This window comes from Nipponia nippon, unplaced genomic scaffold, assembly GCF_047370975.1.
Source record: "Nipponia nippon isolate SJK-2023a ecotype South Korea unplaced genomic scaffold, ASM4737097v1 scaffold_10, whole genome shotgun sequence".
NCBI classification, from domain to species: Eukaryota; Metazoa; Chordata; class Aves; order Pelecaniformes; family Threskiornithidae; genus Nipponia; species Nipponia nippon.
Genome location: NW_028262291.1, coordinates 28,497,067 through 28,509,082, shown reverse-complemented (window position 1 = coordinate 28,509,082; position 12,016 = coordinate 28,497,067). Strand labels below are relative to the sequence as shown.

At 51.4% G+C, this 12,016-nt stretch overlaps 1 protein-coding gene across 2 annotated transcripts in view; it reads left to right on the top strand.

Moving 5' to 3' along the window:
- LOC104020365 (uncharacterized) overlaps window positions 1-11,698 on the top strand; it is a 218,401-nt gene extending 206,703 nt beyond the window's left edge. For both annotated transcript variants that reach the window (XM_087746215.1, XM_087746216.1), the window contains exon 5: window positions 6,749-11,698. In XM_087746215.1, the coding sequence (XP_087602341.1) occupies window positions 6,749-7,035 (287 nt within the window). In that variant the 3' untranslated portion in view covers window positions 7,036-11,698. The remainder of the gene's footprint in view (window positions 1-6,748) is intronic.
- Window positions 11,699-12,016: the final 318 nt, after the last annotated feature.

Sequence of the window (12,016 nt, the reverse complement as noted above, 5' to 3'; positions counted from 1 at the left end):
GGTGTGTGTGTGAGGCTGGGGAGAGTCCTTGGGCTGACTGAGGGCTGGTCAAATGTTTTAACCACTGGGTTGTTAGCTTCTCTGAGGCTGATCTCCCTGAATTCTCTTTTCATTGAAGTTTCAATAATACCACCGTGTCTTTACAAACAATTTCTGTTTCGGTGACATGATGCTTCCCAACAAAAAGAGTCAGAAAACTCCCAACCAACTCTAAGCCTCGCACTTCCAGAGTCAGAGCTTCGGCTGCTTCTCCCTGAAGGCTCAGCTGCGGAAAACAAGCTACTGCATATCACTGTTCGTTTACCCTCCTGAACCCTGTCTCTCAGTGCTTCAAGGTAGATGCTTCAGCAGTTAATACTGCTCCTGGGGCATGTGCAAGGAACAATTAAAGCTCATTGTGCCAGTGAAGAGCCCTGGAGTGAGCCGGGCTGTGGAGACAGCTGCCCTTGTTTTGCTGTGTGCAGCAGCTTCCCAAACCGATCCTGTTGGAGAGAGAGGCGAGTATGTCTTGCTGATTGCAGAGCTAAAGTTTAAAACTCAAGGGCTAAACTCAATGTGGCATTTCTAGGCTTTTTTGCTGGTGGCAACCATCTTGGTTTGTAGCATTCAGCGCCTGGGCAGAGCAGGGCTGGGGAGAGCACAGCTGCTGAGCCTGGGAAGCCATTTCCAACCAGCTGCAGCATGGGACTGCTGGCAGGAGCGAAGCGTGAGTGTTTAGAGAACAAACACTTTGTAGTGCTCCCTTTAACGCTTTGCCTGTGACACTGCAGGATCTAGATCTTTGATCCTAAAATGACAGAAAGGACATGAACGGCAGTTCCTTCATCTCGGGCATAAGTGCTCGCTACAGCTGTGTCCCACGAGGGTCAGCTAAGCCTTGTCCAGCTGCATGCAGGAGGCTTGGAAGAAGGCGGTGTCGGCCGTTCCCTGGAGAAGGGCCCTGCTAGAAGGTGGACAGTGAGATTTCATTTGTGCCCAGCAGTCAGTGTGTTTCAGCTGCTTGTGCTAGAAGAGGCGTGTATTGCCCAAACAGAAGGTCTCAGCTACAGGATAAACTTGTGTGGCCCCACGACAGCAGGCTGGCATCCGTGGGGAGGGGGCAAGCTTTTCTCTTGCCTTTGTGACTTGTCTGGAAACTGGAAACCTCTCTGTAGATAAGCTGGAAGTTGGCATCTCTACCGAGAATGTCAACAGGAATCTGTCAGCGCCAGTCATGATGATACAGACACTATTTCCCCATTTAAAGCACCACACCAACTGTACCTAATTAACCTTCATGACAGCACAGCAATACAAGGAAATAGGGATCATTAACTTCAGCTTCGCTTTACAGAAGGGGAAGCAAAGCAGCAGTGCCAGCCCCACGCATTTCAAATTGAGGTAGGCTCAGAAAAATCACAAGGTTAAAAATAACAATAATCCATTTGGGGCTCTCGGAGCGTTAAGAGTGCACTTGAATCAAACTTTCAGGTTTTTCTCCAAGAAACATTAGGACTGGGAACTTCTTTCCCGTACACGCTTTTTTTTTCAACAGCCAAGGCTTTTAGAAAATCACACGTTCTCAATCACAGTGGTGCAGAGGCAATAAAGGTCAGAGTGATTTGCTCAGTGTTGCTTAAAAATCAGCTGGTCAAAGCCGGGACTAGACTGTGTGAGTAGCTGACCCTCCACCCCTTGCTTGTTCCTCCAGACCAAACATTTTTCTAGGTAGGGGAACCTGCCTAAATCCACCAGTGGTCACTTAATAGCAGCCAGAGGCGTAATTCAGGCTTGAACTAGTGACCTCATCCCTTCCTCTCACGTCTGCTGAGGGACAGACTGATGACATTGACTGTTTACATTTTGGTCTCTGAGCCAGCCCAGCTCCTTCACCTGGGGCCCAGCCGCGATGGAAGTGTCCTGAAGACGCAAAACCATACGTGCTGCTCCCTGACACAGCTTTCCTGGCTTGGGGCTGTTTCCGTAAGTTGGTAGGAAAGAGCAAGGTGTACAAGTCCTTCTTAAAGTAGAGAGTTCTCCCTGCCTGTCGTATCACTTGCCAGCAGGGGCCGAGGGGAATTATAACGCCTCTGCCATTTGTAGTGGGCACCAGCGCAGGCTATCGTTTTCTCTCACCAAATAAAGGCAATGCAAAGCCCTGAGGAGTCGCCGTGGCAGCTTTGAAAGTTGTATCTGTTATTACTGACAAACTGATCTCACTTCTGCCCTGAGTCATAGATGCTGTCAGGATTAGAGGAGAAAACCCGGTTTTGTCTGGAGCCCCAGCAGGCAGGAGCCCTGCTCTGGAGAGACGTCAGCGGGGACCACGGAGGGCTGTGGCCGAGGAGGAGAGCCTGTTGTGTGGGGTGCCGACCCCAGCCCAGAGAGTCGGCATTCGTACAGGAGTGCATTTTATTCATCTCTTTTTCTCCTCCTTCTTCTGTTCTAAGCTGACATGGGGTGAAGTGAAGCTGAAGGGACCCTTGAAAAGGCCAGGTCATTGACGGAGAGGAAAAAGGGCTCGGCAGATGGTGAAGAGCTTTCATGAGCAGCATGGGCTGCAGCGGGCTCCAGGGAACAGAATTGTTCCCCTGCTCAGGCTGTGTGTCTGTCTCTCTGATTATTTTGTGTATTTCATCTCTGCTGTCTGTCTCACCCTTAATCTGGGCTCCTCTGTGCCAACAAAATGCTTAGCTCACTCCATTGTCTGAGAGACTAATTTGCACTGTAAATCTGATGCTTATCTTACATGACAGCTTACTGTGGGGTTTATTGCAGTCCTGAAGACAAACTAACTGGGGATGGCTAGAAAGCTTTTGACACATCATCTGAAGTATAGAATGAATACGACCTATTTCAGCTTGCTGCCAGGTTAGAATATGGCCCCTTGTGGTTGTGGTCACAACAAGGGATTTCTTTCTCTTTTCAGATCTATTCAAACCTGAGTTGGTTTGGGTTTTTTTTATGGTACAGCTTCTGTTCTGTGTTGGAGTTGTTGGAATTCTTCTGGAACAGCCTCTGACCCTCCTAGGGCCAGGTCCTCCATCCCTCCTCCCTGCTACCTGTGGAGTTTCAAGGACCATGAGAGTGGCTGCAGACCAGGTGCAGGCAGCAGGCGAGCACTGGTGCTTCAGTGTGCTGCAGCTTTGTTGTCTCTGCCTAGCTTAATCAGGAAGAACCTTTGTCCTTGTCTTTCTTCATTAGTATTTCCTGACACTTTCTCCAATATGTTTTAGCTCTTTGCTGGTGAGTAACATCTCCTCTCAATCTCATCTGCAGTTGCCTCCTTCCCTCTGGTCCCTGGGCTATCCACGTGCATCCATCTGTCATCTAAGAGATTTTCACACTAGTGTTGTTCAGATAGCTGGGCAGCTCTAGTGGCCTCAGGTCAATTGAAATGGGGGCAGAGGCCTAAATCTTCCTACAGAGGGGTTCCAGGTAGCCTCAGAGGCAGGTTTACCTGGGGAGAGCCAGGAAGATTACTGCCGCATTGATACAGCTCTTGGTTCTGCAGCTGAGCGCACCGGTAGGTGTTTAATGCCCAGAGCTTCGGCACTGCAGTCCTGTGATGGCATGCAAAGGATCCTGCTTCCCCAGACGGGGGAGTGGGAACGCAAGACCTGCCATCCTCTGAAGACAGCGTTTGTTTGGAGGACCAGTCTGATTTTCGCTGAGTAGAGTCCTGCTTTAAAGTCTCATGAATTTCTGGATCCCTTTGTTCTTCCCACCCTCGGTCTGAAGACAAAACACACGAATGGCTCTATGGGATAAGCTGTGTGCAGCAGCTGGGAGGCTGGCAGCTGAACTGGAAATGGAGCCAAGGGGTCTCAGTAGCATTGAGGGAGACGGGGCAGGGGGGGAAACAACATCGAGAAACTGCTGAGGAATAGGCAAGCAATATGTCATATACCAGGTAGAACTGTGGCTGCTTAGGCTACACCAGAAACTCTGTACTGGCCCCTCTCACACTCCGTTTTGCTGGCCAGATTATCAGACAGGTGTGTAACCTAAGGCTTATTCCAAGTCATCAGAGCTGGTGAACACCTGACTCCTCACAGGCACTGTCCTGAGATTTGCCCAAGGGAGAGCTCTACAGCCTGGGTCAAGCTCAGGGAAAAACCTACAACTCCAATAAGACTCCAAAATCTGCAGAACTTTAGAAGAATCCAACACAAAAATAACTAGGAAAGGATCGTCACACCGCCTAATGCAGATTCATGCCTAGACTAGGTTAGGCTACTGTATGCAGCCTCTTCTGAAGAAGCCCCCTTCTCTTCCCTGGCTAGAAATGGAGCCAGAGGAATCAAATCTCCTAATTTAAACTACTATGTTAAGTGCCTAAAAGTTAGCAATTTGAATCTGAAGATATCTTAATTTGTTTCCTAAGAGGCCTGGAAAATTCTGCTTTCCTACAGATGTCATGGTGCAATCCAAGAGTCCCCGGTGTGACTGACTGGCCTCCTGTCTGCCGAGTGCTTGTAGCACAGGCAGCAGCTCTGATCCGTTTGGCAAGGTCAGGTTGTCCCTTCACCCATGTGCATCCAGCACCCCAGGGCAGCTGGTGCTTCCAAGGATAAAATCTCTGCCCTGCTGCTGCTGAGTGTTTTCTGTCAGACTTCTGGTTGGTTTGTTTAAAAAAAGAAAAGAAGAAAAGAAAAAAAGCTTGTTTTTGAGCAGCACTTAGAGACCTTACTGTGTTGCATGGCACACGGACAACGGGAAGATGGTCTCTGCTCCGAAGGATTCACAGGATAGCTTGGCAGAAGTACACTGAATAGCAGATGTGGCGAAGACGCGGCATGAGACAAGTTAGTTGCAGCGAGCGGAAGATGTTTGCTTAGACTGACTAGGTCTGACATCTCCATCAACCAGGGCATGCAGCATGCGAAGGCCCCGCAACTTGATGAGTGGTTGGGCCAGCCTCCCGGCACTCCCAAGGTCTTTGCTTGCTGGCAAAGGAAATCCGCTGCCTACATCAGTCTTGCTCTAATCTGCCTGGAAATGAAAGTGGGTGGAGACGTCAAAGGGGGGTTTCCAGGTGGAGTTTTCTGCTGCCTGGAGTTTTCTGCTGCCTCGATTAACAATCAAGGAAAGGAACTGCTGCCTGGCTGGATAAACAAGGGGGCTTTCTTCTTGGGGAGGGGGGAGCTTTAGGGAAAGGGGGTGGGGGGAGCTGAGAGTGTTGGAGAGCGTGGTGGATGGGCTGGGATCTCAAAAAAGAAAGTGCATCCAGCCCGCAGCTCTTGCCTACCTGCCATTAGCTGTATTAAGCTTGTCCACCTCCTTAGGTTAGCGGCGAGTCCATTTGCGCAGCCCAGTCTGGCCAGGCCACTGAACTGGGATGCTGCAGGTGAGGTGTCTCCCTCTTTGGTCCCAGGGACAGATGCCAGGCCTGTCCCCGCGCCCGTGCCGGGGGGACGGTGCACGCAGGGCTGTGCGGTGCAGACTGGCTCCTTTCTCGGGGTGCTGGTGGAGCCTCTGCAGTGTTCTGCTCTGAGGCAGTGGCTGGTGCTGACGCAGCCCCTGTCCTGGGCTCTCTGCAGACGCGTGACTGCACCATGTTTTTATGCAGGCTTTCAGAAAGCCACTTCTATCCCTGTCATTTCCCCACTTCCCAGGAAATGGGGTGCTTATTTAGCAGGGGGCTAAAGCCCTGCTGCATCAGTGCTGTGCAACCTCTCTTCTGAGTGGGTAATGGGTTAGAAGGGCTGCTGCTGCTCCAGGGATCCTGTATTCTCAGCTGGCACTTGCTTTTTTTCCTGCCAGGATTGCTTTATTGTATTTTTGCAATTATTAGTAACTCATCTTGTGCACGGAACTGGCAGTGAATCAGAAGTCAGAGTATCCAAAATATCTCACCCCACAAAAAGAGCAGCTCCTCCTTTGCTGCCTGTGCACAGCATTGTTAGCTGACGCAAAGGGAGAGGGTTGTGTGGAGGCCAGCAGGAGAGCTGTCAGGTTTGAATCCCGTGAGTAGCAGTTCAGAGTCAACCTTTTCCTGAGCAGTGGTGAGCTGTCAACGTTAGGTCTGCGGTGTTGTGGGCAGGTGCGATGGCAGCTTGGGTGGGTATATCATGCTGGCCTTGATCCAGCTGGCACAGGTAAACCAGCAATGACATAGTGTAGCAACTTAAGCACTGTCTTAACACTATTAAATACGTAGCTGAGATCTCTGGAGGGCTTGTACAACCTGAGGTGACATCCGTGTCACTGTATCTTTACTGCAGTTTGCTATCTGTGCTAGCTCAATTACAGTTCTCACGGATAGGTCTGTGCTGTGCCTCAGTCCCACATCTGACATTAGCGCAGACCTGCCTCCAAACAGATGCTTCTGAGGACCTGCAGGCCATGCAAACGTCAGCTGTTGCTGTCTGCAGGCCTCCTGTGCTGGCATTAGTCTGTGTGATTTACTGGCGTTAGTCAACACACAGGGGAGGGCAATTACATCTCTCGTTAGTGGGATTTGCTTTACATTGCAGCACTGAGGCTTGCGAGTTTGGGGCTGTAACTGAGCCACCTTCTTCCCTTCTCTGTCACATGGGCAATTCTGCTCCGACTCCCTACCGTCCCAAAGTCCTCTCCTGCCATGCTGCGGGCCTGGGATCACCCTGGTTCCTCCTTCAGGCACCAAGAGGTCTGGGGCTGCAAGGCACTGCGCATACGGGAGCGTGCGCCATGGTGGACAACCCTCCTGGGCTGGAAGAGGTGCCCAGGGAGAAGGTCTTTGGTGTGGACACTTCTGACTTTCCCTTTCTCTCTCTCCCCGCAGATGCCAGCAAGGACCATCCGCAGCAGCAGGCAGGGGTGATCTGGAGAGTGACGGGCGGCCTGTTCAGTATCACCCGGGGAGCCGTGGGGGCCACGTTGGGAGGAGTCGCCTGGGTGGGCAGCAAGAGCCTGGAGCTCACCAAAACAGCTGTTACCAGCGTCCCCGCTGCTGGCGTCGGACTGGTGAAGGGCAGCGTCTCGGCAGTGACCGGCAGCGTTGGAGCTGTGGGCAGTGCGGTCGCCAGCAAAGTCCCTTTCACTGCAAAGAAGAAGGACAAGGCTGACTAATCCCTGTCGCAGCTCCCTTCCAAAAGATCAACCTGCCCATACTCTCCCCCGACACAGCACCTCTTTGAGTTGGAACCAGCCGCTTCAGGGAGGGTCAAGCACCCGAGCAGACTCCGGCTGCAGCCTGCTCAGCACCGCCTGCCTGGCTCAGAGTTCACAGAGCCTCTGTCAATGCCTTTCACTCCCATCACCTACCAGGAACCATCTCTACTCTGAGGGCTTTAAAGGCGCCGTTGTCTCTGTCTTGCAGTTTCCTTCCTCCCTTCTTGCTCTTGTACGCACAGAGGGGTGGGAGAGGGTGTCAGGCTCCATCTCCCTGGAGGTGGGGCATGTAAGAGAGGAGGGGGAGGAACTATGTCTTGCTTCAAGTGTGGGTTATGTAGTCAAATTCAACTTCATCTGGGAAGACAGCCTCTGAAACACCCCTTCCCTTGGCTCTGGGCAGTGTGTTCGGGGGGTCTGCCTGGGGGAGAAGCATAGAAGAAAGTCCCATTGACACAAAGGAGAGATACTGTGAAGAGGGGGAAGCCTCCTCCCTGCACCTCTTACCTTTTCTTTGCAGGGCCCATCCCACAAGCTGCTCCCAATCACTTACTCCCTGGATGAATTGCACCCTTCAGAGAAGAAACCCTCAAGCTCAGCAGAGCAGCTCCAGGAATGATGCCACACAAGAGTATCATATGTCCCAGGCCATCAACTTCTGCACAGATTTTCTTGGTGAGAGGCAGGAGGAAGAAAGCTGCTGTATGTTCCCATTCCCAGCTGACAGTGGCATTTCCCAGGCCTCTGTGACATTGCAAGCGCAGGTAGTGATGCTCCACAGAGACGCAAACTGGGCCCTTGGGTTTGACCCTTGAAGTCCTGGCAGTATCCCCATCTGCAACAGGGGCACTGACTCTAGGCCACACTCCACAGAGGTCAGTAGTAACCATGAGCAAGCATGTTCCCAAATGCCACCCAAGTTCTGCTGCAGGGTGGGACGGGGGGCTTTCCTTGTGACCCTGGGAGCGGTGGCCTGGCTGTGAGTGGGCTGCACCGTGTTGGAGAACGCTTCCCCGAGGGGCTGAGCGTGCTCCAGCAGTAGCCAGCCTGCATGGGGCACCAGCAACTCCTCTTCCCACATGCTGCTCCTGGGGCTCCAGCCTGGCTCCTCTAAATGACCATGTTGCACTAAGTAGCCCACCCACGCTCACAGTGCTGCAGAACCCCAGGCACCTGCATCCGTCTGGGAGTCACAGCCATCCTCAGCCTGGCCCATCTTGCTCAAGGGGCCATGTGGCATCCTGCACCCACACGCATACATGTGCAAACACACACACTCACTCACTCCAAGGTCCCGTGTAATTCTTGAGATGAGGAAAGCCACAGGCTCCACCATTAACTCTGCTGCTCCTGGCTTTGGCAGGTGATTAACCTAGGTCGTTAGGTGTTGGATGCATAGGCAAGTGAAGCAGTGCTTGTGCTGTATTTTATAAATATGCATCTGTGTTAGCATGTGTGTATGTATCAGTCCACAGACATGTCTTCAGCCAGGTAAACAGAATTGTGCCACCACTGCAGAGGAGTTTACATAGTCATCTTCAGCACTTCCAGCATACAGTTTTTATATAGGGTCCTGGTCAAAATAAAAATCATGTTTTAGAGGGTGTTTTTCCCTCTGTTGCCCAAGAGTGTTGTTCATTGAAACCAAAGGAATGTGAAAAATCCCCTTTCTCCCATCTATGCCATTTGTTTACTTTCTGCCCTATCTTTTGGGCACCGAAGCCAACTTCCTTGATCTTCATTTCCCGTTGGAGGTCATTGCGCTTCCTGGCTGCTCTCTTGTGCTTAGGACTCAGACATCAGGGAATATTTAAGTACACACACACCCCCCGCCACCATTTTTGCTGAATGTTCTTGGGCTTGTGAAACAGTTTTCATTCAGACCTTTATTAAACCCATGTTTTGGGCCTGACTTAAGTCGCTGTGTTCCCGTGCTAGTCATGCTGGTGTTAGTCTCTGCATACCCTTCACTGGGTAGTCCCTGATGCGCAGTGGCAAGAAGTTGCTGATCTCCACAGCGTGTTACTCTTGATGATAGCATGAGTGGTTTAACCTACATCTTTGTTTCTGAAGAGGAAACGGCATTTGGTATGTGTGTGCGTTTCCTCGCTTTGTCTCTTTTGTTCTGGTGAAGGCCAAGTTGACCCAGACGTGTTGGTTTTGTCTCTGAAGGCAGCGGTTTCACAGAAGGATCAGGCCTTGATGTGTGCCCGCACTTGTGCTGGGATGCTCATGGCAGTTGGCAAGGCCAGAAGAAGTCTTGTTTGTTCTTCCTTTGTCTCAAATGCCCCGCAAAGCAGGAAGGCAGTTTGCACTGCGTGGATCTCTGCTCACCGCTCTCCCCGAGCACATCTCATTTCTTATTGCAAATCGCAGGCTGCTTCTGAAGCCAGCTCTAACCCCAAAGCTAAAAACTGCTTGTGCATAACTAGCTGGGCTGTCACCAGCCCTCTTAGAAAGATACAGTTTCTTACCAATTGGCCAGAAGACAGTCTTCTTCCTATCTGCCTCTCCCAGGCCTTGGACAGGAGAAGATAGTATCTAAGGGGCTATACTTCACCAGCCACCCCTGGGCAGGTGATGGGAAGCTCATGATGCTTTTGGCTAACCAGTATCCCACACAGGCTCTTGCTGGAGGAGGCAGTCCATCCTTCCCAAGCCATTGTCTGCAGGCACCATGTGTGCAGAGCAGGCATGGGAAATGGGATAAAGGTGCATTAAGGAAGGCCATAGGCGTCCTGAGGGTTTCCCATCTTTCTATTTTTGCTCTTCTGTGCGTCCTTGCAGTAAACGGAGTAAAGCTCTCCATCTGTCTGGAACTGCCATTTCCATGCAAGATGGTCTAGAGAAGGGGAGAAGAGGTGTGAGGGGAACTCACAGCCTAAATCACTGTTCTTAGAGCCCAGCTAACTGAAAACTTGTGGGCCATCAATAGCAAAAGAGGGCAGACTAGCAGGTACGGGTAGAAGATTAAATCTACTCCAAAACAAGGGCCTCACACCGCTTAATGGGCATTCAGGAATACGTAACTATGCAAGAGTCAAAAGGCCTCTGGAAAGTATGTCTCTGTTAGCATGCTAGGCCTGCTTGGTTCATCCAGGTGACCCAGCCCCAGGCTGCTTTTCTGGGCACTGTCAGTGCCAAAGCAGAAGGAAAAGAGGGTCGGTGTTCCCAGTCTAAGAGTAAAGATGCTTCCTGACAGCTTTGGTTGCGGAACAGTGGGATCTGGATTGGATGGGGAAGCTGATGGCTCCTGACGGATGCCCCATCTTTCCTCTTCCCCCACTACAGAGACTTCAGCCAGCTCAGAGTCCGTGTCGGCCACTGGTGCAGCCCTTCTCCCACCGCCTCTTCGTGGTAAAAGGGGCAAAAACTCCATTGTGCATAAACCGCATTGATACTAGGAAGCGGGGCCTGGTACAAAAGGAGGGCACCACCGAGGGAAGGATCAAGTGAGCTAGTACAAGGAAGATCACCAGTTTTCAGGTGACAGTAAGAAGATGAGGAGGGACTGGTGACAGGAGGAGATGAGAGGAGAGTAAGAGTGGGGGAGCAAGATAAGGGGGAGCATGGAGGGAATTTGTTTCTTAGGACAGGCTCTGAATCAGAGGATGAACGTGATGGAGTTCATCCTAGGGAAGAGCGTGGAAACAGAAGCAGACAAATGTGGGTTTTGGTGTGTGGTGGTGGTCCACACCTGGCTGGTGCCCTAATTCCATAGTAGCAATGGTTGCTAGGTGTTTCCATTTAGCTAGATCAGTATGCCCAATGGATGGTCCAAGCGCCAGATCAGCTCCCTCCTTAACCTCCCGCCTTCCCAGATTTCCCCGAGGCTTTCACCATGATCTCCCCACAGCGGAGGTGGGATGTGGCCCTACACGCAGCCCTGTGCCCCACCACGGCTGGGCGTTCCCCATGCCCAAGGAATGTGCCCCGGCTGAGAGGAGAGCTCACAAGCGTATCCTCTCCTCCCTTTTCCCTTTGCTCATCTCGTTATCCTTTGCTTTCTTTTTTATCCCTCCCGTAGCTTTTTGTCTTGCCTCTGGATGGAGTTCTGCAAAGCTCTCACCAAGACCTTCATTAAACGTCCACACTCATATTGGCTGGGAGGGCAGAGAGGGTGACTCTGCCCCCGCAGCTCCCCTGGCTAGGAGAGAAGTGCATGTCTTCCACCCCTCTCTGTCCCCTTGTGCTTTGTGTGTGGAAAATCTTAACCCACTTCTTTTCTGCTGGGTTCTCTCGTTGGCTCTTGTCCCTGTGGGTGGGTCATTTCTGCGTTTCCATTGCAAAGTCATCCTTGTAAAAACAACAGCGTGAGTGGGAACGTGGAGATGGCTAGAGAGAGCCACAGAGCTGCTGGGACAGATGCCAGGGCCCATCTCTGCTTCTCTAGGAGCCGAGGAGCCCTTTGGCAACCCAAAATTGTCACTGCGGCCACGCGGTCCCATGCACGGTGCTGGGCTCCAGAGAACACTTCTGTTCTTTATCATTTCATTGTCTGTAATTGGTTTCCTACTGAATTTGTTTGCTTGGTTTGTTTTGCTGTGTGTTTCTGGGAATATTCTGCATCTCTGTATTTTAATTACAGTAAAATTTGAGAATAAAAACCTTGGTTATGCTGGCTCTTGTTTCCAGTCGGGGGAAATGAGGAGAGGAAGCACAGTTGAAGGAAGATGTTAGAGATTCCTTGGGAAATCAGATCACTTCCCTAAGGGCTCTACATGAGGCACCAGGCAGGGCTGAACCTCCGTCCCTGCTTAAACTAGGACATGGCTTTCAACCACAATTCAGAAGCCATTTTGCTGTAGGCGCATTGCCTGATTGGAATGGTACGAACAGTTTGGATAAGACTTCTAAACTCAGTTTCTTGTGTTGGTTTAAAGACCAGTGCACGAGAGGACTTTTGGGCCGGGGACAGCTGGCCTAGCCCTGAAAGTGG